Raw genomic sequence first — 26,351 nt, 5'->3', positions numbered from 1 at the left:
AATCACGGCGCACCCGTTTTGTTGAAGCTAAGCAACTGTGATGTCATCAGTCGACAGCAAAATGGCCACCACCTGGGATGGATAAAAACTTTATTCGTATTCCACAAACACAATATTAATCTAAATGCTATGTTTAGACTAGTGGAGCTCCATAGAACATATTGACAATAATAATTCTGGGTTGACTTCTCTTTTAAGATGTGTACTTATACTGTCTTTATATAGGGATTCAAAATGGCAGCTACTTCATAGTTGAGGGAATTTAAGCGGTGAGTTTTTGCTTGATAACAAATGTGTGTTCCCTAACGGGCAATTTCAAGTTATTGGTTGGTTGTTTTTTTTGTCTCCTGCGAATCTATTAATAAACAACTTTTGGGATTGCACTCAAGCTTTCATTGTGAAAAGTAACATGACAAGTTGCATACGTAATTACATAATACTCCAGACACTATGGATTGGTTAGCAATTTCAAACGTGAACTTGATACTCACTAGCCATCACGTAATGAGCCAATATGCAAATTACTTACCATCAATTAAATATGGTAGCCCAGGTAAATGGCACGGTACCACACCAAGTGGGTAGTGAGCGATATTCTGCATACATGGTGAGAAAGGCGCAGCAAGGAAGTTTGATTTACAGAAATAAAACACTTTATATATTTATATATATCAATCTGTCTTTGTCGTGTTTTCCAAACAAGTTGAGTATAATTTAACAATAGAAGACGTTATTAAAAGGCTACTTGAAGACTGGCACTGTACTGTGAATCCTCCATCTGTGCTTTCTGCTTCCCAGGCAACAACGGGAGTGAAGCCCAAATTCCTTTTCGATAGCCTTGATGCAGGCATCAAGAAACCGTTCGCTATTACGAACAGTACGCCTCGTTCCAGAGAAATGGTCATGCAAAGAAAAACAAACAAAAGTCTGCAAGGTTGGAAAGGGTTAAACAACAGATCAAAGTGACTCAAACCATCATGACTCCTGATTACAGAAGAAACGAATACTGTGCAAATACAGAAGCATCTTGTACTAAATCTCATTTCATGACTCAGCAAAAAAAACAACCACATATCAACATCATAGAAAATATCACAATATGTTTTTCCACACGGCAAAATCATGATACAACTTTCAGATCCCTGTCTGTCCTTTTTTTTTTTTTGTGCATTTGAACTTTACATTCTGCAAAATGGCTCTCGGATTTGTCGTCCGCGGTTTGTGTTGAGCGGGTGAAGTAAAAGCGATGGCGGATTCAAACGCGAATCTCGTGTTCATCATGATGAGCTACCTTGTCAGTGTGCAAAGAGAGCAGTGTTGTGTGGGAACAGGAACCTGATGTCAGGATGTTGCAAAAGTCCCAACATCTGTACCAGAGGAAGAAATATCACTGAGAAAAGAGTCAAAGTTCCTCATCTTGGAGGACTTTTTCCTCTTCAATGGGATAAAAGTGCAGGCACTAAGAAATGTCCAACATCTCTTTGTCTTCAAGTAAGGTCAGTGTTGTGTCTGTGTGTTCTCCTCCAAGCGCTTGCTTTATCTTTTGGACGCGTTCCTCAGGATCTCGTTTAACCCTTTGTGGACGCTGGCGGACTGGGATGCGGCACACTCGCTCAGGCCGGGTCCCATTTGGGCGTGAAGAGCTTGGCACAGGTCGGCGGTGGCGGCGCGCACGCTGCCGCCGCGTCCGTGCACGCTGCCGCTGTGGCTCGACGTGCCGAGGAGGTGCCACAGCAAGGGCAGCACTTTCTGCTCCACCATTTGGGGCTTGCGAGGGTACAGCTCCATCACAAGATCTGGAATCGAAAGACAAGATGGTCAAAAGAGCTCTCACGCTTTCCCGGAAAATCTGTACAGGTAAGGCAAAATAATTGCTGCTTGGAAGCACATGTAACGTTGCCACATAAATGTACATAGCACATTTTCATTATTTTTAGATCTTCATGTGAAATTGAAATATTGTGCATACACATTATGTCTATCAACAACTTTCTTGTATATCTAGTAAACAGAGGTGGCAAATCCAGGTCCAGAAAGTAGAAACCCTGCCACAGTTTGGCTTTAGCGTCTGATGCTAGCTTAATAGCTCCCTAGCAGGTAAATGAGCATCAATGGAGTTTGCTAGCTAGCACCTGGGGCTAAATACCACAGTTTGGCTTTACCCCCTGATGCTATCTAGGTAGTTAAATGATAAATGAGCACATGAGGCTAAATGCCCCAGTTTGGCTAGCTCCATAGCAGGTAAATGAGCACCAATGGAGCTAGCTAGCTAGCACCTGGGGCTTAATGCCACAGTTTGGCTTTAGCACCTGGGGCTAAATGCCACAAATTGGCTTTAGCCCCTGATGCTAGCTCCCTAGCAGGTAAATGAGCACGAATGGAGCAAGCTAGCTAGCACCTGGGGCTGAATGCCACAGTTTGGCTTTATCCCCCGATGCTATCTAGCTAGCTAACAGGTAAATGAACACCTGGGGTTAAATGCCACCGTTTGGCTAGCTTCCTAGCAGGTAAATGAGCACTAATGGAGCAAGTTAGCCAGCACCTGGGTCTAAATGCCACAGTTTGGCTTTAGCCTCTGATGCTAGCTAGCTAGCACCTGGGGGATAAAGTCTAACTGTGGCAGGGTTTCCACTTTCTGGACATGGATTTGCCACTTCGACTAGTAAATGTATCATTTAACACTCTTGTTATGTTTCTTTGTCAAGAAATGCAATTGAGCTACTGGGTCAATTTGACACATTATTCAAAGTGCCTGACACAAATATAATAATAAAGATCTAACAATTGATTCTCTTAATTAACATTCATTGTTAGTTCATTAAACTAGTACACTTAAACTTAAATAAATTGCAATGGGTCAATTTGACCCATAACCTTAGGTTAGGGTTAAACACTTGGCAAAGGACTTTTAACATTTCATTACTAACAATAAGTTGTGCCATTTTTTGGTCCTCCATAAACTTCAGGGTTTGGTCACGTGACGTTCCGTTCATACACAATATATATCGTCTCATTTCAGGATGACTGCTGTGGAAAAGATAAAGCTAGCAAACACTTGTTTCCAATTTACCTGCAACCTTCTCAACAAGATCCACTTTGGCTTTGCCGCTTGAAAACTGAGCCTTAGTGCAGAACGGCTGCAGAAGGAGACCGTTATCTGCCAGTAAGAAAAAAGAAACCAAGTGTTAATTGGAGACGGTGAACCAAATCAAAATATGAACGGGTTCATACATACCAAGGTTGCCGATAAGAGCATCAACGGTCCCGATAGCAGCAGAGTAGATGGCGTTGTTTTTGGAGTTGAGGTGATTGTCCACAATGGCTGGCACGAGCATGTTCACCACTTGAGACAAGTTGTCCCTCATCAAGGGGATGATTTTCTGCAGCGACTCGAGGGCGTACTGATTGACTTTGCTGTTGGCTTCTTGCAGCCTGGACTTGAGTGCATCAAAAACCTACAAACAAACAAAGAGCCGGCCGGGGGTCAACGTCTCTCTGCGTTGACATTTTACGCTGACATTTCTCCATACCGGGAACATATTCTGGATGACAATGTTGGGGTTGTGCTGGCAGTCCGCCACCAGCTGGTCCATTCCCTTGATTCGCTCTCGGAAGTCCTTGGAGCCCAGCAGGGCTGTTATGTGCTTGATGTCATTCTTGTCTGCTATACTTTGTGTCTGAGATCTGTTGCTGTAATTACTGTTGGACCTTCTGCAAAGGATACACAATGCATCATGTGATATACTGCTGTCAGCCTTGCCTTTATCGCACACCGTATGTGCAAAACAAGACGTCTCTTTATCTTCATTGATGTAAATCATTTTGGACGGGTCTATGCGTTCACGCGTCATTATTACTTCTGGTATATTTGTCTTTACGGTGTATTTATGTGCAATTGATCTTTTTTTCCTACTGATTAGTAGCAACGTGTCTACCTGACGGGGTAGTAGAGTGGCTCTCTGGTGAGTGACAAGGCGCGGACTGTACCGCTGCCTGGGAGGGAACGTCTGCCCCTGGCTGATTGGCTGTCGTGGGGCATCTCGCCAAGCCCCTAGAGACAGCCCCCGAATAAATACGGTTACTCAAATGAAAAACAACAATGCTGTTTTAAAAGCGTAACAGTTATACCTTGGTCTTGAGAGTGAAGATGGTGTCCCTGGTAGTCAGCAGGTCTTTGGAGGGGATCGTTCTTTCCAGGATCTTCTCAAAGTCTGGGTGGTAGGACAGGAACAGCAGCATTCGGCGGCCATGGTATCTAAAATTTTATTTCGGATCTTCAGACGTGTAACATGGATTTTCGGGCAAAAACGGTTTATAAAATCGCCCCTTCGCTTCCTCTAGTCCAGGGGTTAGCAACCTTTACTGTCAAAAAGAGCCATTTTACGCCAAATAAATCACAAAAAATCTGTCTGGAGCCACAAAACATTTGAAGATTGTGATGAAGGAAACAATGGCTTAGTGTATTCTAATGTACTGAGGGTCCAAGAGCTAATTAGAGCTGCACTAAAACACAAAATGATGACATTCGTAGACAGTCTTTTTCTTTTCTTTTTCATACTGTGTTTTTCAAATATTTTTGTAGACTTTTATGCCTTTCTGTCAAGTTCCTGACTTTTTTTTAATATATATATATATTTTTACAATTTAATCGACATATAGTCACTTGCCTTTCTTCCTTTTTTTGGTGCATTTTATGGCTATTTTTTTCTCATCGACATTTTTTGAAATTTTGGGGATATTTTATGGTAATTATCGGGATTTTTTCTTTTGATTTTGGACATTTTATGGTTATTTTTTGAACGTTTTCTTTTCTGCCTTTTTTACAACTATCTTTCCCTGACATTTTTGACAATTTCATGGACATTTTATGGCAATTTTTTACTTTTTACTTTTACTTTCTCTTTTTGGACATTTTTAGATCATTTTAAAAACCTTTTCATCTACCTTTCGTCTCTTTTTCTGACAACTTCAAAAAATGTGGATGACATTTTTTGAACGTTTAATTATTCAATTTTTTGTATATAAATTGTTAATTCATTTAAAGAATATTTTTATCTATGTAAAAAAAAAAATATATTATTAGTTTCTACTAATTCTTTTTAGAGATCCACAGGAGACGGACTTAAGAGCAGACCCCTGCTTTTGTCCATGTTTAATGTGGGACACGCATGTCACCAAACAGCACAGTGACTACTTGTCATAAGCATTTTTGTTGCATATATTGACGTGAGGTCACGTGAGCCTAAACAGACCTCAAAGTCCCAAGTCATACCTTGCTTCCTGTGAGGAGTCTTGTGACAGCTTGGCGACTGCGGGTAAGATTCGTTCAACTAGATCTCGACTTCCGGAAAGGAGGCGAGCGGCTCCGACCTTTTCCACTAAATTTGCCAAGTGTTGGGCAGTGCACTTCCTTACCAGTCCATTGAGATGACTAACAGAAAAAGAAAAGCATTTTTACTATTCCGATGCAATGTTGTGAGGAGCGACATATTGCTTTGTGTGCTGACAGCATACTGACCTAAGTCCTCCAGAGAGTAGCGCTTGAATGCCTCGGGTTGGAGTGCAGTGCTGCACCATGCTGTCGAGCGCAGCATCAACATCCTGCCTGATGAAGGCGTTACTCTCCCCCGCCTTGTGTAGCAAGGCTTTAACGGTGCCCTCCAGCTCCTGGTCCATTGCCTTCTGCAGGTGCATGTAAAGGTCGCCCAGTGTACACACGGCAGTTCGGGACACGCCTGACCTGAGGTTCTTCACCTGAATGAATAATAAACAATAAAAGTTGAATGCCTCTAGTGTAAAGGTTGCACATTTGGGAATTAGTCCCCAAAAATTATCTTGAATGTTGTGAATTTGAAACCATGTTAATTGATTCAATGTGTTTTGCTTAATTTTGCCTCATGGATGTATGGTAGATGGGCCTCAATAATAATAATAATAATAATTAAAAAAAAGTGAAACTCATTGTAAAGATTCATTCATTCAATTAATTCTAAAAACAAAATGAAATATGTCATTCTTTTTGTAGCGAATCTATATACGAGTTTCAATTTTTGAATTGAACTGTAATAATTTTTTTCAGACAACATTAAAAGTTTTTTTATTTTTATTTTTAAAGCTTCTCGGTGGCAGGGCCTCGGGGGTGGATGAGATCCGCCCGGAGTTCCTAAAGGCTCTGGATGTTGTGGGGCTGTCGTGGTTGACACGTCTCTGCAGCATCGCGTGGACATCGGGGACGGTGCCTCTGGATTGGCAGACCGGGGTGGTGGTTCCCCTTTTTAAGAAGGGGGACCGGAGGGTGTGTTCCAACTTTAGAGGGATCACACTCCTCAGCCTCCCAGGTAAGGTCTATTCAGGGGTGCTGGAGAGGAGGGTCCGTCGGGAGGTCGAATCTCGGATCCAGGAGGAGCAGTGTGGTTTTCGTCCCGGCCGTGGAACAGTGGACCAGCTCTACACCCTCAGCAGGGTCCTCGAGGGTGCGTGGGAATTCGCCCAACCAGTCCACATGTGCTTTGTGGACTTGGAGAAGGCGTTTGACCGTGTCCCTCGGGGAGTTCTGTGGGGGGTGCTTCGGGAGTATGGGTTACCGAGCCCCCTGATACGGGCTATTCGGTCCCTGTACGACCGATGTCAGAGTCTGGTCCGCATTGCCGGCAGTAAGTCGAATTTGTTTCCGGTGAGGGTTGGACTCCGCCAAGGTTGCCCTTTGTCACTGATTCTGTTCATAACTTTTATGGACAGAATTTCTAGGCGTAGCCGAGGCGTAGAGGGGGTCCGGTTTGGTGGCCTCAGCATTGCATCTCTGCTTTTTGCAGATGATGTGGTGCTGTTGGCTTCATCAAGCCGTGACCTCCAGCTCTCACTGGAGCGGTTCGCAGCCGAGTGTGAAGCGGTTGGGATGAGGATCAGCACCTCCAAATCCGAGACCATGGTCCTCAGTCGGAAAAGGGTGGAGTGCCCTCTCCGGGTCGGGGAGGAGGTCCTGCCCCAAGTGGAGGAGTTCAAGTATCTTGGGGTCTTGTTCACGAGTGAGGGTAGGTTAGAGCGGGAGATCGACAGGCGGATCGGTGCAGCGTCTGCAGTGATGCGGACGCTGTATCGGTCCGTTGTGGTGAAGAAGGAGCTGAGCCGAAAGGCAAAGCTCTCGATTTACCGGTCAATCTACGTTCCTACCCTCACCTATGGTCACGAACTGCGGGTCGTGACCGAAAGAACAAGATCCCGGATACAAGCGGCCGAAATGAGTTTCCTCCGCAGGGTAGCCGGGCTCTCCCTTAGAGATAGGGTGAGAAGCTCGGTCATCCGAGAGGGACTCAGCGTCGAGTCGCTGCTCCTCCAGGTTGAGAGGAACCAGTTGAGGTGGCTCGGGCATCTGGTTCGGATGCCTCCTGGACGCCTCCCTGGGGAGGTGAATGGTTCCGGGAATGTCCTACCGGCAGGAGGCCCCGGGGACGACCCAGGACACGCTGGAGAGACTATGTCTCTCGGCTGTCCTGGGAACGCCTTGGGGTCCCGTCGGATGAGCTGGCTGAAGTGGCTGGGGAGAGGGAAGTCTGGGCTTCCCTGCTAAAGCTGCTGCCCCCCCGACCCGACCCCGGATAAGCGGAAGAAGACGGACGGACGGACGGATTAAAAGTTTTTAATTAGGGATGGGCGAGGACCAATACCAGATATCGGACCGATACCAGGCCTTTTTTCAAGGTATCGGTACTCGCGATGGCCGCCAATACTCTTGTGGCCTTTTTGCGATCAGGAACTAGAAATTAGAAGAATAGGAAATAGCCATTAAATTCATGCAATTTTAAGGAAAAATGCTATATTGGGATTAGACTTTGCACCGATCTGATCAGCTGGATCATCTTGATATTTGGCATTGATCAGCTCCACGAAATAAGACACTACATGTTATATTCAATGTGTTTTTTGAAAAAAAAAATTTATTCCCCCCCCATGCATTTCGATTGTCAATTATGTGAGTTTTCACTATCTGTCCCTATTGCTCCATCTTCTGATCAAATTGGTAATCGCCGGCTATCATTTTTTCTTCAAAATTCACTGATTGTTGATCTGACGAAAAATCCTGATTGTGTAAAGCCTAACTGGGATAGATAAAGTTGAGTACTTGTACTGGTAACGGTTTGAAAAAATGGTATCGAACATCCCCCCTATTTTTAGTATTAACCTCGATTTTTTTGCGAATCGAATCAACTTTAAATAACAACTTTTGTCATTAAGACTTATTCAGTTTATTATCAGCAGTGCTTAACTATTTTTTTTCAAAGACATTCAACAAGTAACAAGCAGGTTACTACGATAATACAATTTCCATTTCCATTCTTTGTTTCCATGATACTGTACAAACAAATCAAGAGTTAGACAGGCCTCTTGGAACAGATTTGTTCGACGTTTATGTTTACATTGTCATGACATGATATACAGTACACGCCGTTACCTCTTGAATGAGAGACAAGCAGACATCACGAAGCCGGCTCTGGAGTGTGTCAGCGTGGTACCGGGTCAGACAGCGCAGGAATGCAAGACCTTCAATCTTCTTCTCCCTGAAAAGCACGACAGTAACAGCAAGTTAGCAAACATCGCTGTTTAAACAAACATTGATATTTAATTACAGGTGGGATGTATGGTGATAAATGATTTTCTTTTGTTTTTCATTCCACAAACTTGAGTTCTCAATGTAATGGGCTGGATTTGCCTTTGAATCTGTTTCTCACCAGTGTGTTGAACTCAGCAGGTCGAAACTCTGCATCAGCGCCAGGTCCGGTTTGGAAAAGGGACACAGTTCTGGAGGCTGAGAGCCATTTTTCTTGTGGCCCACAGTAACAGGAGACAGCTCATCTAAAAAGGCCCATCAAGACAACACAAGACTCTTACGCCTATCAGGCTGAAAACAAGCAGTTGTGTGTGAGTGGTGACGTATTTTATGAGTTATCAAAATAAACCAGTGTTGAATAATAGACGGAAGAAAAATACAATTTCCTCACGCTCCAATAGCTTTAATGGTCTAAGCAAATACGCCAAGTGCAGTTAAAGCCTTGCTTTTACATGTATAATTACAAACCAATATATAAGGGGCAACAAAGAAAAACTCACTGGCCACAACAAAAGGTAAACCTCCACATTTGATTACAATTGCCGAATCACATGAAAATTGTGCCATAAAGGAGTTGGCCTTTACTCGCGTGTTGCCTGAGAAACTGTGAAGGCTGCTTGTTCATTCAAAGCCAGTCAACACTTGTTGTGGTGATTCAGCTTGCTTGTGAACAATCAATAAAAACTCTGCAGGTGTACCTGATGTCATGATTAAAAAAAAATTGTTTTGCATGTTGATACCGCACTGACCTGAGCAGTGTGAGAGCGAGGGGCGCCTTCTGCTGAGGCTGGGCGCCCTCCTCATACGGAACATGTTTTGGGGTTTGGGAGGCACTGTGGGGGGGCTGGGTTGATGGGGCGGAGTGAGGCACTTGACAGGGCTCTGGGGTCCTGGTGGACTGACCGAGCTGGCGAGGCTTATAGGTGACCCGTCCGAGGGGAGGTCTTCGATACAAGAAGTGATTGTACTGCCGTTCAGATGCAGATCTAAAACAGACACCATCATTATTATGTCAGAAAAAAAATAAAAATAATGCACATTTTTGATTGATATAGTCAAACTGCCCAGAGATGCCACACCTTTATTATTTATATTTTCCTCATTGGGTGAGTCAGAGAGCATCTGCCGGACACGGTGTCGAATCTTGTCCCTTTGACTGGACTGCTCCTCGAACTGATCCAAATGCTGCAGCTGGATCTTATCCCGGATGGACCTCGTATTTATCACCTACTTGGAAATACACATCAGGCACACGGCTGTGACAAATACAGACGCCTCGTCTTCATCTGAAAAAAATAGTGCCAAACGTTACCTCATCTGGATACAAGTCGTCACGGCCCCTGTGATCACCGGAGATAACGGGGAGGCTTCCCAAGGGATCAGCGGCGGGTTTGGCCGCTGAATCACCCTGCTCCTGTGACAAGGCCAAGTCCAAACGAGTGGAGGACACCGCAGTGCCAAACACACCTACGACACATTAGGGGGACATTTGTAGATAAATGATGTGACAAGCATTCCATTGTAGAATTGGTTTGATGATCAAATCTAACATTAATACAAACCAACAACAACAAAAACAAAAGTGATTGTGCACACCCACCTCTTCCAACGACTCCCTCAGGCATGTCTGTGGATGGCGAATTCCTGCTTCCATTGCTTCGAGATCCTAAACATACAACAAAAAACCCTCAGTCCAGCCCTGAAAACTGTCATTTACATTTCTCCCGTTGGCTCACCTTTTGTAGCCTTTACAACTCTGAATGATTCACCTAACAATGGTTTGACTAACGGAGGAGAGGGTACTGCCGTCTCGTCACCGGCTCGGATTGTTCCATTGGAGTAAGTGACTCTCTGCCCAACAACGCCCGCCTCAGATGACAAGTCATTCCTCTGAGAGAGTCCTTAGAAACATAGCATCAAATATAATGCAAATCATAAAGCATCAGACACATTTTTTTTTTTGGTTTTACTACAGACTCCTCCTACCTGGAAGGCTGCTAAAGTCCATGGACACAGAAGACCTCAGGTTTGCAGAAGGCACTCTTGCAATACGAGGTTTCATTCCTGGGGAGGCCATGCTTCCGGAGCTGCTGACAGGTGTGAAATATTAACTTGCATGATCTGACAAATTCACAAGTGCCACCAGATTCCGTTGACCTGGCTGAAATATACCAAAATCCTATGCAACAAATCAATGGTTAGGTGTTCTCTAAGCTTCAGTTGTCCCCTCAAACTCACACAAAATATCACATCAACAACAACAATAACATCATTCCAGAAATAAGGAGCATTTTCTGCCCCCACAGAATTTCAAAGAATCTATAAACAACTCACAGAAACATGCATTTCTTGCAAAAATGGTACAGCAGCATGCAGTCAGGCCCTTTTATGTGTTGCCATGTAAATCTAATGTAAATTTTCCAAGGCCAAGCGCTGGCATCCAACACACACACACAGGCTTGAAACCCTTTTTTTTTTTTTTTTTTTTTCAGGAGAGCTCAGGATTGTTCATTCGATTTGACATCATTGCTCTACTTTTTTTTAAAAAACAAACAAACAAATCAATTAAAAAAAAATTAATACATGTTTTTTTTTATAAATATATATACATATATATACATATACACACACACATATATATATATATATATATATATATATATATACATATATATACATATACACACACACACATATATATATATATATATATATATATACATATATATATACATATATATACATATACACACACACACATATATATATATATATATATATATATATATATATATATATATATATATATATATATATATATATATATATACATATATATATATATTTTTGTATGTGGGTGAGTATGTGTATGTGCGTGTGTGCGTGCATGCGTGCGAGCGTGTGTGTATTCATCAGTTCACCTAAAGCCCATTAAAAAAAAATCCCATACTAATAATATAATATAATAATAAATTGCCAAATGCAGAAACATCAATGTAAGTTATCACGATGTAGTGGCTCTCGCTAACAGACAGAATTAAGTAACCGGAATTAGGTTAAAAAATTCTATATACGTAGACCATGTTTCTATAAATTTTGATATTTGGTTTTTATTTGAGGCAGATATTTTTTCCATTAAAATGTGATTTATGAGGAGGTTAGACCATTGATCGATATTCAGAGTTTGTTTATTTTTCCAGTTAACAAGAATTGTTTTTTTAGCGATAGTAAGGGCTACAAGTGTAGATTGAAATTGTTTATGTGGTAAGTCAGTTGTTGTTAGGTCACCTAGCAAACACAAGTTTGGAGATAAAGGTATCCTACAGTCCAAAATAGCGGAAAGTTTTTCTAAGACTTTAGTCCAGAAATACATAACCGGAGTACATAACCATAAAGCATGAACATAAGTGTCTGTAGTGTTTTGTAAGCATTGGAGACAAATGTCGGAGTCTGAGAGTCCCATTTTCTTCATCATATATTGAGTGATGTATGTTCTGTGAATAATTTTATATTGGATAAGTTGTAAATTTGTGTGTTTTGTCATTTTAAATGCGTTTTCACAAACTTGAATCCAAAAGTCAGGTTCCGGTGCTATAGACAAGTCTGTCTCCCACTTCGAGATGGGTAAAGACATTTTATCAGTATATGAAAGTAACTTATATATTTTTGAAAGTTTTTTTGTTGTTGTCGGAGAAAGCTTGTTAATATCTTTAGCTAAAACAGGCGGTTGGAGCGTACCCCGAAGTGTTGGAATTTTTTTCTTTATCATATTTTTAACTTGTAGATAATGTAAAAAATTTCCATTTTTTATATTGTATTTTTGGAGCAAGGATGTATATGATATAAACATATTATCTGAGAAGAGATGGTGGAGATGTGCAATTCCTTTCTGCTCCCACACAGCTAAATGAAACGGTTGGTTGTTAAGTTGAAAGTCGGGGTTATGCCATAGGGGAGAAAGTCCACAGGGCTCCACTTGGGTTTTTGTCAATTCTAGTGCCTTCCACCAGGCAGTCACGGTGGCGGAAATCATTGGGTTTTTAAAACAATTATGACGCTTAATCGATGTTGTAATAAAGAGTAAATCTCGAAGTCTGAGGTTATTACAATCCTTCTGTTCTAGTTCCAACCAACAGTTAGTGTCTCTGTTGGGTTGTGCCCATAGAACGATATATTGTAGCTGGTTAGCTATATAGTAGTACATAAAATTTGGTGCCTCTAGACCACCTTTGGATTTGCTTTTCTGAAGAGTAGACTAATCTTTGCTTTTTTTTTATTCCAGTAAAATTTTGTTACGGCTGAGTCCAACAACTGGAACCATTTAGCCGTAGGTTTAAATGGAATCATCGAGAAAAAATAGTTTATTTTAGGTAAAACTTTCATTTTAATGGTGGCTATTCGTCCTATTAGAGAAATAGGAAGATTATTCCAGCGCTCCAAGTCACTATAAATGTTATCCAGAAGTGGAGAAAAGTTTAAATGAATTAAATCAGTTAATTTAGGTGAGATTTTTATGCCTAAGTATTTTAAATTACCTATAGGAAATGAGTAGTGTGGGTCCTGGCTTGCAGGGTTCCATGAATTTTCTGTAATAGGTAGAAGTGTTGATTTTGTCCAGTTAATAGAATAATCTGATAACTGTGAGAATTTAGTTATTAAATTAAATGCTTCCCCTAGCGAAGTAGCCGGCTTTTCTAAATAAAGTAAGATGTCATCGGCATATAGATTAATTTTATGTTGTTACCCCAGAGTGAATTCCTTGAATCCTTCTTTCCTGGCGTATGGCTAATGCAAGTGGCTCAATAAATATTGCAAATAATAAAGGGGATAGTGGGCATCCCTGTCTTGTGCCCCTCTGTAAAGTAAAGCTCTGAGATATAATCCCATTAGTAGTAACTGTAGCTTTTGGAGAATCATATAATACTGATACCCAGTGGATAAATGATTCCCAAAGCCAAATTTATTTAAAACAGCAAAGAGGAAGGACCAGTTAACTTTGTCGAAAGCTTTTTCTGCATCCAATGATATAATAACTGCCTTTTTATCATGCCGCTGTGACATGCTAATAAGGTTAAAGAGTCTCCTAATATTATTAGTAGAGTGCCGATCTTTAATAAAGCCTGTTTGGTCGCTATGAATAATTGTCGAGATTACTGTTTCTAGTCTAGATGTGAAAGCCTTAGTGATAATTTTAATATCAGTATTAATTAGTGAAATCGGACGGTAACTTGATGGAAGGGTGGGGTCTTTTTCTGGCTTTAATAAAAGTTTAATTGCTGCTGTATTCATGTGTGGGCGTATGTAACCCTTAGTTTTAATTTCTGTTACTACTCTTAAGAATAGTGGAGCAAGCATTAACCAGAAGTGCTTAAAAAATATAGCCGGATAACCATCCGGGCCAGGTGCTTTGCCATTAGGCATACTATCTAGAGCACCTTTTTTTTTTACCAATCAGATGTGAGATTCAGGGGGGGAAAAGCCTGCAAGTTAGCTTAGTGACATTGGCATTTTATTTTTTCATCCTCTGATTGGCTGATCTTAAAATGTGCACCAAAGATTAGTTTACATGAGAGGATGATGTTGAACAGGATTAAAAGAAAGGAGGTCTGCATAAACATCTGTGGTGAGTATGATGTATTTTAGTTAAAGTTTTTAGGTTGATAAATATTGATTGTGAACTACTTTTCAGCAGCTGCTATGTTGTAATATGGAGGTTTATAGGTGATTTTCAAATATACAAAATGCCTCTGTCTGCTCTTTAATGTCACATATAGTCACATAGCATTTGCATGCACTATTTAGAGACATGATGATGTATTAAGGCTTGGAATAGGCCCAGGTCCCAAACTCACTGCCCACCACTGAAAGCGTACAAAATGAATGCTGTAGTAAAGGTGATTCCTACATACTGTTTAAAATACCAAACAGCCCCATAAAATATCCAGCTCCCCACCCCTACCTCTTTATGACCAATAAAATAAAATTAAATAGCTTTGGTTAGTCTTATTTTTTTGTCTTGTCTTGTTAAAATGTTTTGATTTATTACAGACATTCTAAATAGTACTTAACTAATTATGTCCTTACGACGGGTCTGTCAACAGTTACTAAACCCAGCTGCTAGAACCTTTATAGCCACAAGTGGAAGTAAAAAATTATGAGGTACATGACTGATTAAATAACTGAATTAAGCTTCTTGCTTAAGATATTTTTTATGTCTTCTCACCATACATATATTTTTTGTTTTCAGCTATATTGATGTGTGTTACTGAAACTAACCAAACCCGGTTCCTCTTATTATCAGAAAAATACACTACTAGGTTTTTTAAAATTATATTTCTAAATTTGTTTTTGACAAGTTAGCATAACAGATAACACAGCTATCATGTACATTTGACATTAGCATTGATTTGAAACCCTGTTACTGTAATTACAGTAATACTAAAATAAGATTACTACTTAAATGTAAGGATTATTTAGTAAGGCTATGTATTGAAAATGTTTTCAGGTCTCCAAGTATCTGCAACGGAGTTGCACCAAACACAGTAAAGCTGTATGACAAAATATCTCATTCAAAAAATGTTCTGTTGATAATTGAGCTGGATGAATGAAATCGTATGATGAAAACATAAAACATAAAACGGTCCCTTAAAAAATGTTGGTGCCCAAAGTGTCTTTAAAATCTGGAATAATCCATCTACAGTACCTGCCGTTTTTGAGTGTTAGCTCAAATCCACCTGACTGCAGTGGCAACGCATTCATTAGCTTTTCATTATTAACAACGTATGGCGCTAATTCCGTAAGTAAGTGAACCAACAAAGGTCGCCTTCCACCTCTGGCGCAGGTTTGCGAGCGTCATCTTGCTATTTGAGACGGGCTTCAAGGGGGAGTGTTTGAAAAGCTCACCCACGAAACGTGGCGTCGATGACATGTGGTGGTGACAAACGCCGGGACGGCGATGTCAACATGCCGTCATCAGCGCTAGTCATATTTCCGTATTTGTCGTTATGGTTATGGATTACTCCTGGCATATACAGTACGAGAAACGGCGTAAATGCCGTAGCTAACCGAGCACATTACATGCTAGCAAGGATGAAAGCGTCAACGTACTTATTGTTGTTCATGTTATTGTGCACTGATTATCTGATAGTTGCTCAAAAAAGGGATGTTTGGCTGAACTTCCGACGTTCACTATTATAAATGAATACAGCAACTTTCCACTGGGTGTGAGGAAATACCACTAAACACTGCAATAAATGTTATACTGCACATGTAAAAGGATCACTAACAATTCATATTAACATACAGTATATAATAGACACTGTCGTTCATCACGACTTGTGCATGTTATTTTATTTTATTCACATTATTGCAGAGTCGTCTGGTGGCAGCTAACATGGCATTACCCAACCTGTCAACTCAAGGCTGGAAAAGCTAAGTAAAATTGAGATTAAAGTAAAGTGAAGCTAAAAAAGTAAGCAGGTAAACTTAAGCTAAGTAAAAGTCTAACAATGTGTTGTATTTAATCAGTTTTTATCGTTTTTCACTCCTGGCAAGCTGCCTAGTATGATGGGTATCTTCTAAGTTTCCGGGTTAATTTGCAGGACTTTCTTTAACGCATAGCCTTGTGACTCCTTTGACTCAACATGCTAATCCACTTCCAAGCGGCTCTAATATGTGCCAGCTGAAGTTGACCGAAGTTCAAATGCAACTTCCAACGTGCAATATTATGAATATCATATATACTCCTAACATACTGGTGTATCCTAATTCATCAACAGGCCATTATACAGTAGAACTAGAAACCACTGCCAATATTATACTAATATACTATTTATATTACACTATTTTGATATAGTGACTTTGAGAATCCAGAAGAGCGCCTATTAATAAAATGTATTATTATTATTACTGCTGAAGCATAATTGAACTATATTATTTAGCAGAGATCAAAATTCACTACCATCATTTTCTATACTTCTTCCTGCTTAGGTTACATTTAATTGACATCCTCCCAATGCTGCTTGTGCATTTGTATTTTTTTAACTTTGGTAGTTTCCCCCCTATATTTATCAACTAGTGTATACTTGTAGTTGTGAATACAGTGCTGCTGTATGGTTCGATCACTTTATATATCTATCTGGCAAAGAATTAAAGTTTTCGTTAAGCAACAGAGGTCATCTGAAACTACTGTAGTGTTCATCTTGACTTTACATTGTTTATAAATTGCCAGTTTTAAAACATGTCCACTGAAAACTAAAGCAACTAGAGAGTACTTCAACATTTCATCAACACATGAAGTACATTTTTAAAACCAAATGAGTAAGATGAGCAAAAAAAAATTCTTGAAACATTTTTTTTACTCAACAGTACATCAACTGTAGTCTGTAGACCAATGTCAAATAACAGTGAGCTAATAAAAATGGAGCCCTCAGTAATAATGAATATGCCATAAAATGTTAACATTATAATTTTTAAGTTGTGATGCTCCTATCCGTGTTACCATCATTGCTGCTTGCAAAATGTGCACATCAAAAATTTGCATAATTGATTGCTGCTTTGGTCCAGTGGTTATACAGCTAGTTAGTAGCGGCTAAACTGCTAATGCTATACGCGCAGGCTGTGGAAAAAACGCCAGCATTTTCATGCTTATCACATCAGCATTTGGATGGTACTCGCTCAAAAGATTCAACAGGATTATCACGTTGCCTGTCTTTGAGACCATACCACCATGCACAACAGCTTCCTTTACTCCAGGTTACTTTGGAGATACAGTGCCACCACATAAGCAACGGTGAGGGACTTCTCTTGTCAAAATAGCTTCATATTTGGAAGATGATGCAAAGTCATGGCTGCCCATCAGCTGCACGTTTGGTCATCGTTTACTCTGTATTCTTACTTTCTGTTTACAGTACTTCTTCAACTTGCAAACCAAAGAGAAAGCTGGGCTCTGATTGGCTGCTACAGTACCACACACATTTCTGCGTCTGAGCGAATAAATATGCTCACAGCTGCTCACTGAACCCTACATCTTATTGTCCTTTGGAAGGCAATCATGAAGTAGCGAACAGCATGCATGGATGGATCCTTGGAACTGTGCCTTTAAAATGCCATAACAAGTAACCCTCCCAATAAGAAAAACTGATTGATTTGGACTTGTGAATTGGGTATTCAAGTGAAGTTCAAAAGTGATCCAATTTGTATCTCCACAAAAACAGAAGGATGCCTATTTACCTTTTTATGCCAAAGGTGGAGGTGGTAGGACTCAAACTAGAAATACCGCTCTCGCTGGCCGAGCTGCTAAGCATTGGAGCGGTATGCAGCATTAGGTCTTGTCCAAGGGGTAACCTTACAGCAGAATCTAGGCTGTCCTGGTCTGGGTCTGGACTGCTTAGGCTCACTTTGGCCCTCTTCTTAGCAGCGCTGTTGCGCAACGAGCGCAGCGAGTTCCACATCTGCGAACATATCAGATGGGCAAATATTGACAGCAAGGGCAATGCCTGACATTTTAAAATACATTACGCATCTACAGACCGTATTTACTCAGGACTTTGGGTGTACATGATCGATCAACAGAATCCAGACGTAAATAAAAGGCTGTTTACCTCCTGCACATCCACAGTCTCCTCCTCTTGAGTACCCTGTGTTGTGTTAGAGCCCGCAGGCTCGACTTGAAGGTCCCTCTCTAGATGCTGATTCTGGGGGCTGCTGCGTGCATTGGACCTCTGGTCATTGTTATAAAATGGCTCTCCTGAAGGAATGACTGGTGAGATGGAGAGGAGGGATGTCCTGCTGCTGCTCAGGACTCGGCGGAATGACGATGTTGACGAAGAACTCTTTAGGGAGGCGCGGATTGGCCGAGGAGAGCATCTGCTCGAGAGGTCACCTGGTGCGGGTGAAGGGTAGAAAACTGATTACTACAACATCGAGATCAGCTGATTGTACATTCAGCGGACAAGCTAAACCTTGCCTTTGACTGCTGCGTCCCCCAAGGAGCTGCTGTCTCGCTGGTGCGGGCAGTTCTCCCGCTTGTTGGGCCAGGTGTTGGACATAGAGAGGGACGAGTCGGCATGGCGACGGGATAGTGTTGGAGTGAGCACGCCTCCTGGGAGGGCAGCCAGAGGGTAGGAAGGCAGCAGAAAGGAGCCTGGTGTGGTGTGGTTAGAGGGGAGAGAAAGTGTGCGCTCAACACTGGCGTTCTTTGAGAGCATGTGTCCTTTGGATAACGCTGGAAGACACATTTTTCACACATTAGGACATTCAAACAAAAAAAAGTACCATTCAAACAGTATGCTGGTACCTGCATGCAGCCAGAACATTTCAAGTTAGTCAAAAGCAGTAGTGTCCAAATTACAGCACGGGGGCCAACTGCGGCCGGCCAGCCATTTTTTAGTGGCCCGCAACATATACTAAAAATGGCATTTGACACAAAAAATGTTAAAAAAATGTTAAAAAAATGTTTGGAGATGGTCAAAGAAAGAAGGGAGAGCGTCAAAAATAAAATAGGTGCCACTATTACAAATAAATTGGTTTATACACTGCAGCATTTTTCTAGAAATGCAAAAACAAAAAATATTTGTAATTTTTTTTGTTTTAGGAATTAACACAATTTCTCTTCATAACATTACGTGGCCCTTGCATCCTTCTGATTTTATGTATGTGGCCCTCAAACAAAAACAATTTGGACACCCTAGTATAAAGTAATGGACTCATAGTACAGGATTAAGGCAAGTCAAAAAATAATAATAACTAAAGAGTTGTTTAATTTTTTTTATTCCATTTTAAATTAAATCTAAAACCAAATTAATTCAGAATGTTCCCAAAACCCATGTTGTCCAAAGTTTACGATCACATTTAATCAACACAAAAATATTAGAGCTGCTCAAGAACGATTATTTTAATAACCAATGAATCTGTCTATTATTTTTATTTATTTTCTATTTGTTTTTTTTGGTACAAAAACAAGATATTATTTCAAATTGACAGTGCAGAAAATGTACCGACATATTATGATTCAGGGGGAGGACGCTATACTGCACACAGGTTGGCTTCTAATTGGCTGCAGGCTACAAAGTACGAGCTGCGATCGGTTAGTGTGAACGGCATTGGAAAGCATTGATCGGCATATGCCGATCATGTACTTTTCCACGTAAATCCGCTATCTATATATAACTATCGTGGCCGATCGATTAGAGCAGCGGTTCTCAACCGCCCTCAAGTACCCCTGTTTTCCATGTCTCTCACAGCCAACACGGGTGTTTCAAACGATCAGCTAATCAGCAAGCTCTGATAGCGATCCTCGGCTGTGTCGGCTAAGGGAGACATGGCAAACAGGCTGGATAGGGGTACTCAAGGACTGGGGTTGAGAACCAGTGGATTAGAGCACCACTAATAATTAGAGCTACCAAGTTGCAACACCCATATTATTTTTTATTGAGGGGAGAAAAGTTTATTTGGCATCAGGTGTTTATTTGTATAAGTGCAGGTAGATGATCCTGGCAATAATAAGCGAATGGATACTATTTGAGTGGTCGCAATGTTGTACCCGGTCACCATTTAAAAAATGCAAGTCAACTTACAGCCTGAATTTAAATAAAACAGGTTGATTTGTCTTAAGTGTTCCTTACCGCTATCAGACTCAGTGAAGTTTGTGGTTTTAAAGATGTCAGGGTCTAAATTGAGGCTTCCGCTTCTTCTGAGCCGAGCTGGAGATATCCTTCTCCTGGATGTTTGAGGCGTCTGTGGTTCTTCAGAACCTTCACACAAATTACATTTTTTTAAACTTCACATTATTGCAGAGTCGTCTGGTGGCAGCTAACATGGCATTACCCAACCTGTCAACTCAAGGCTGGAAAAGCTAAGTAAAATTAAGATTAAAGTAAAGTGAAGCTAAAAAAGTAAGCAGGTAAACTTAAGATAAGTAAAAGTCTAACAATGTGTTGTATTTAATCAGTTTTTATCGTTTTTCACTCCTGGCAAGCTGTCTAGTATGATGGGTATCTTCCAAGTTAATTTGCAGGGCTTTCTTTAACGCATAGCCTTGTGACTCCTTTGACTCAACATGCTAATCCACTTCCAAGCGGCTCTAATATGTGCCAGCTGAAGTTGACCGTGACAAGCAACCTCAGATTCATTTGAGCGTGAGACATGGACTACGTTTACATGCAGGCAATAACACTTGAACCCGGGTTGTGAAAGGCCATGTAAACACGCGCAATAACCCAAATATGCTCTTATTCGGGAACCGCACTTTTGGAGCGAGTAGGAAACCGACTACTTTATTTCGCGTGGTGAGTGACATGAATATAATGTATTTTATTGACCGTTTAAAGTTTGAAGCGGAAATGAAGTCTATTTCTACATTGAGTTATTCTAAACGGCATGTATACGGGGGGTAACTCTATCAACTTGCGCATGTAAACGTGTTATTCCGATTGTTCCAGAAACCCGAATTCTGACCATAACCCGAATATTGCCTGCATGTAAGCGTAGTCACGGATAGATTGACACTTACTAAATGTGGATGATATGTAAGTCTCTGGACTCAACTTCCTGGACAGCGGAATCACCTCTTCAAGGGTCACCTGTGAAAAGACAGAGTTGGTTTTGCATTGATTGCAAGAGGCGGGTGGTTATTTAGTGGAACTCCATCCGCCGGCCTATACAAAATAACGAAGCAGAAACCTTCCATCAGTCTCATCCATTTGTCATAAATTCTCGCCATGCCCCGTCCAGGGACCTTGGCTACAGTCCCTTCGAGATAAAATGTGAAATTGTAGTCACAGGAAATGGAGATGGTTTGAGATGATCTTGTAGCCTTGACCTTTAACATGCTTACCTATTAGGAAATTATGTATCTGGTCTCGTTTTTTTAAACCACTAAAATCTGATTTCAAAAGGGGTGTGTAGATTTTTTTTGTATCCACTGTACATGATTTCTCTTGTTTTAATGTGCAATCTGCGAAACCTTAATTTAGACAAATAAAGCACAGAGAAGAGTAATGGGAGCTTTTTGCCTCTTTCAGCTCACTCTTAATGAAAAGTAGGCTGAGTTTGGATGAGGTACTGCACTGCCAGCCTGCTTGCTCGATAGCACTCCAACAATTGCAGCCTACACCAGAGTTGCAAATAAGCCATGCTTTGCAAGTCGAACCTTGTGATATTACCAATTGTATTTGCCCAACGCATAGTTGCACCCGCGCGCGCACCCATAAGAGGCGCTCTGCAATCATGGCGTTGCTGGGAAACAGACGCTGCAGTAAACAGAAGGTTTTGAAATGAGCATGAACACTAAAAATTGTTCCCAGAATAGAACTCAGCCAATTAACACCTCCAGAAACACACCACCCTCATCCTGATCCAAGAGCATCATTAGTAGAATGTGTCTGATACTTTTAGTGCTGTTGGGCGGGTATATATATATATATAGTGTAAATATCTTGGCAGTGTTCTTGTAACAAAAAAATCTAATATGAGTCATCAAACTTACTAACGAGCAGAAGTTCGCTTCCAGAACAATTTATCTCAGTTTTTGGTGAACTCGGAATAACTGAATGGCTCAATTGAACAGCGACCCGAGTTTCCGAACGGCCAGAGTGAACCAGTGCGTGCTCAGAGCATATTTCGAAAAGTGCCCTGGCTGACCAATCAGAGGCTCTGACTTGACTTTAATGCCACGAAACACAGAAATAAAAAATAGACTTAGTGTTTTTCCCCTGTAATGTTATGCTTTTGACAATTCCGTATTCTAATGTAAATGCTAACACGCGGCCGTCAGAAATGTGTTAGTGCTAAATTTAGCGGTGTTTTGGTTGATTGTGCTAGCTGGCGCTCCAGCTAATGTCACGCTAAGAGGCAGCTAGCAAATGTAAAAACATGTAGCTATGTGATATTTTGTGGTAAAAAAAATAAATCACACTTGAAAGAAGAAACAAAAATATTAATTAGCATATTGTATTATGTGAATGTCTGGATCATATACAACTACTTCGCGGTTCAACAAAACATCCCTTATGAAAATTTAACGGCACTAAAAAAAACTAGCCCCCCTAGAGTGTAGAACTACACAAAAAGAAATCAACCTGACTTTTTTAATAGATGCGCTGCTTATAATATAGTGACATGACGACGACAATATTGTGGCAGTTTTAATATCGCGATAACGCCGTTATTGTCAACTACTTAAAAGGTGGATCTTCTCGAAAAGTAGAAGCCAAACGTGCGTTTGTCACTTTTTTTTTTAAAAATGGGTATGCGGAAGACCATCCTCCCAGCTCTCCTGCTAGTCTGTCGGGAAAACGCAGGCTCATCTTCATCAGTCTCTGCAGCCGGCGGATGTCCTCTTGCGGGTCTCTGCCATTTTCAAAGTATGCGGTGCGATCGGTGGAACTACGATGAATGGCCGAGTCCGAACGAAGCTCAGCGGCTACATGCTACAAACGCTCGAATTGCGCATGCGCAGCTATTAACGAGCACGCTTGACGTCGTTACGGCAGATTGATTGACAGGATCGGCGACAAAAAATCCTTGAATACACCTTGAATTGTGGCATTTAAGCACAAACTATAAATGTTAAGGTTGTTAAAACTGATTTAGAATCAGTATACATTATTGTTGTCTGAACATTTTGCACAGGAATTCTTTTTGAAGAAATGAAACCTTGAAATAAATATTTGTTGGGTTTATTAGATTAAAATTGTAATTGTCCTGAATGACTGGGAAGAAAATACCGCCCAGCTTTACTGTATATGTTGAAAAAGGACTGAGAAAAAGTAGCTTGAGCTCACCTGCTCGGAGCACTTGCCGTTGGGGGAGTGGCACTGATGGTTATTTTCCGTCAATGAATAGCTCAACATCTCCCAAGGTAGTTTGTTCTTCCCTTTACCTGCACTGACAATCCTCCTTTGAGATGGAAGCTCGTCAGTGAGGGATCCTAAGCTGTTATAGCCATAGAGTCGCTCGTAGTCTGGCTCAGTTCGGTGACTCCTTGCACTGCTAATCCGCCCTCCGTTCATCACCCAGTCCAGATCAGCTCCTGAACTACACTGTGGTGAGCAGTGCAACCCTGATTTTGGCACCACCAGACTGTACTCCACCACTCCCTCTGGCGAAAGTTTGGGGAGAACGTGTCGTGCGCGTCTGGCTTGTACAGCTGCCATAAGACCCTCCGCGTCCTCTTTGAGCTCAACGTTGTCCACGGCTTTCATGAGAGGCTGTTTTTTCCCTGTATCCAGGCAGGAGTCAAAAACTGCAAACAGCTCAAGGGCAGCATGGCGGACCTTCCTTTTGCCGTCTGCCAGATATGGCGCAACTTCAAAACAAAGCTTGGGGATATTGAACTCTTTCCTCGGATGAGTAAGCATAGCTGCAATAATGATGTTAAGGACGTCCTCGCGGACTCTGGAATTCTTGTGTTTTAAGTTACAAATAACAAGATCTAAAACTTGTTGCGGGGCTACAGTTTTCATCATCAGACGAAACATGTTCATGTATTCATTTCTGGCGATGGTACGAGTGTCGCCTAGAGCTTTGACGGCCACCAAAACTATCTGTTTGATATATTTGTGAATACTTGCTTCTAACCTCTGAATAAATAAGTTTAAAACTTGTAAGGTGCCATACAATACTTTAAAATTACTGTCATCCAAAAGTCTGGGAAGAAAATTGATGAACTCTTCAATACTGTCGGATGGGACCGATTTCAAGTCCGCTTCCGAAAGGATTCGCTTGAGCTCTTCCACCCCATTTGTGCGATTCTGGTAATTTTTGGGGTCTAGAAGTTGCTGGTATAACTCCTGGGAGATTATTCCAAGAATCATTATTGGTGATCTGACGAATGTGGTCAAACATGAGATGAATCAATCTCCATCTTGCGAGGATGATTATATTCCTCTTCGCTCCCGTTGCCGTTCATCCTGAGTGGGTGATGGTGGGAAGTCACTTAACTGCGGAGAGAACAAAGAAATCAGCAATGACACAGGATTGGTGTCATCAAATTGGGTAATCATACACAGATGGCCAAGAAATACATATCATTCCAGCCATTTACTCTCTATTCCAGTTATAAGGTTGCGGGTGAGTTAGATGGAAACGTCTTAGAACTGGTTTTCCAGTCAACTGTAGGCAATCAACCATTTATACTCAGAGTACAAACCTAAGGACAATACAGTCTTCACTGCATGCATGCTTTTGGACAACATCCATCGCCACACAGTAAAGCCGGAGCCCGGATTCGAACCCCAACCCTGAGAACTGTGAGGCAGACATACACAAAAAAAACTCATACATAATGAACAATTACGGCATAAAATAATCATGAAGACAGACTTATTGATATAACAATCTTGCAGCACCGATTCACGTTAGCATGGTTGGACACAATGCACTTAATTTGGACATCCAACCACTTGTGGCTGTTTTCCACACAGCCGCAGGGTTCATAATAACATCCCCCCCCCTGATGTACACAATTCCTTTCTAATGTAACATGTCAACGTTAAGCGACAGAAATGTCGACTGCAGCAGCCCACGCACTGAAACGTTAACAGTGGCTTCGTAGTACTTCTTAAAAACCGACCCCCAATGCCACCGTGAAGAAGACGCAAACTCGTGTTAATAACATTGCGTGCGCTGTGCTAAGCTAGCTCGCGACTCGGTTATATAATGAAGGCTGACTTCAGATAGCAAAGTTAAGGCAAAGCAATAAGAAAACAAACCTTGTAGTGCCTCACGGTTCTTTTAGACTTCGACAGCGTTCGTCGAGACTATTAAACGTTACGTAGTCCGCGTTCCCATGTCTGCGGAGCGGGCTGCTTATTCGCCAAGCGTGAACATTTTGGTTCTAGTGTGTGGAGTGTTGAACGTTCGCAAGCTACAGAGGTATTTTCACCGACAGGCGCCCACGCACACACTTACACGGACAAGCATTCACATGCTTACACGCACGCACACATGCATACACTGGCACGCCGCACACTCAGAAGCACCGGGAGGCAAAATGGCGTATCCAGGTCGCAAACTGAGCGCTTCCATGGTGACGCGAGCTGCGGGCTCGTGCACGCGCAGCCGCCGCCACCACACGGCCGCCCGTATGTCAACGCACGCGCACGTCGTTGACGGAAGTGCCACTAGGCCAGGGGTGGGCAAACTTTCTTGCTTGAAGACCACGTTTAATTTTTGAAATGCACAAACGGCCAGGTAATGCGTAAAGGAGGTTAAATAAATAAACGATCACGATCGGTTGCCAATTAATCGGGGCACGTATCGATACCTGTCAATATACCACCTACTATGATCCCGGTTCACTTCAGTATTTTTTTTAAACTCATTTTACAACATTATCCTTGTAAAAATTGGCTTCGCAATTCGTAAAGTATTAATTGTTAAGCAATAACGAGAATTGTTTCCATTTAATTTATTAGTGTGGGCTTTTTAATACATTTTATTTTAATTTGCCAACTTTAAGAGGGAAAAATATTATACCGATATTACAGTTTGTTGATAATGTAAATTCACAGTGGGACGAATTAAAACATGGAGCAGGATGCACTGCACTGTATGTGGCGGTTTGTGGCACCAATGCCATATATTGCTCGTCCCTTACTCGACACAGAACATTTCTTCCCTTTTCCATATAGGTAATAAGACTATGATTTAATTTAATTGTTTGTACTATACTCGCCTGTCACAAGGCTAAAGTAATTACACAGTTAGAGAGCGATTTAGTATTGATGTTTTAAGAATAAAATGT

General features: G+C 41.4%; 1 protein-coding gene across 4 annotated transcripts; it reads right to left on the bottom strand.

Moving 5' to 3' along the window:
• Nucleotides 1-630: 630 nt before the first annotated feature.
• togaram1 (TOG array regulator of axonemal microtubules 1) lies at nucleotides 631-25,640 on the bottom strand. 4 transcript variants are annotated; one of them, XM_077551793.1, is made up of 24 exons: nucleotides 25,318-25,640; nucleotides 24,756-24,853; nucleotides 23,389-24,546; nucleotides 21,117-21,186; nucleotides 20,230-20,358; nucleotides 18,573-18,830; nucleotides 18,208-18,488; nucleotides 17,837-18,057; nucleotides 10,592-10,695; nucleotides 10,342-10,506; nucleotides 10,206-10,271; nucleotides 9,918-10,072; nucleotides 9,685-9,832; nucleotides 9,355-9,591; nucleotides 8,727-8,850; nucleotides 8,450-8,555; nucleotides 5,519-5,754; nucleotides 5,273-5,431; nucleotides 4,129-4,255; nucleotides 3,936-4,051; nucleotides 3,531-3,711; nucleotides 3,236-3,455; nucleotides 3,071-3,157; nucleotides 631-1,796 (listed from the first exon to the last, which is right to left on the bottom strand). In XM_077551793.1, exons 3-24 carry the CDS (start codon nucleotides 24,418-24,420, stop codon nucleotides 1,537-1,539), a joined length of 4,482 nt encoding a protein of 1,493 aa, XP_077407919.1. In that variant the 5' UTR covers nucleotides 24,421-24,546; nucleotides 24,756-24,853; nucleotides 25,318-25,640; the 3' UTR covers nucleotides 631-1,536. The 4 variants fall into 4 exon arrangements, with proteins under 4 accessions (XP_077407919.1, XP_077408053.1, XP_077408139.1 ...); XM_077551927.1 differs by having other exon boundaries at nucleotides 10,592-10,692; XM_077552013.1 differs by having other exon boundaries at nucleotides 18,573-18,749.
• Nucleotides 25,641-26,351: the final 711 nt, after the last annotated feature.

The sequence above is a fragment of the Vanacampus margaritifer genome, chromosome 1 (genome assembly GCF_051991255.1).
Source record: "Vanacampus margaritifer isolate UIUO_Vmar chromosome 1, RoL_Vmar_1.0, whole genome shotgun sequence".
Lineage (NCBI taxonomy): Eukaryota > Metazoa > Chordata > Actinopteri > Syngnathiformes > Syngnathidae > Vanacampus > Vanacampus margaritifer.
The sequence above is the reverse complement of the archived record's forward strand: the minus strand, read 5'-3'. Positions and strand labels throughout refer to the sequence as shown.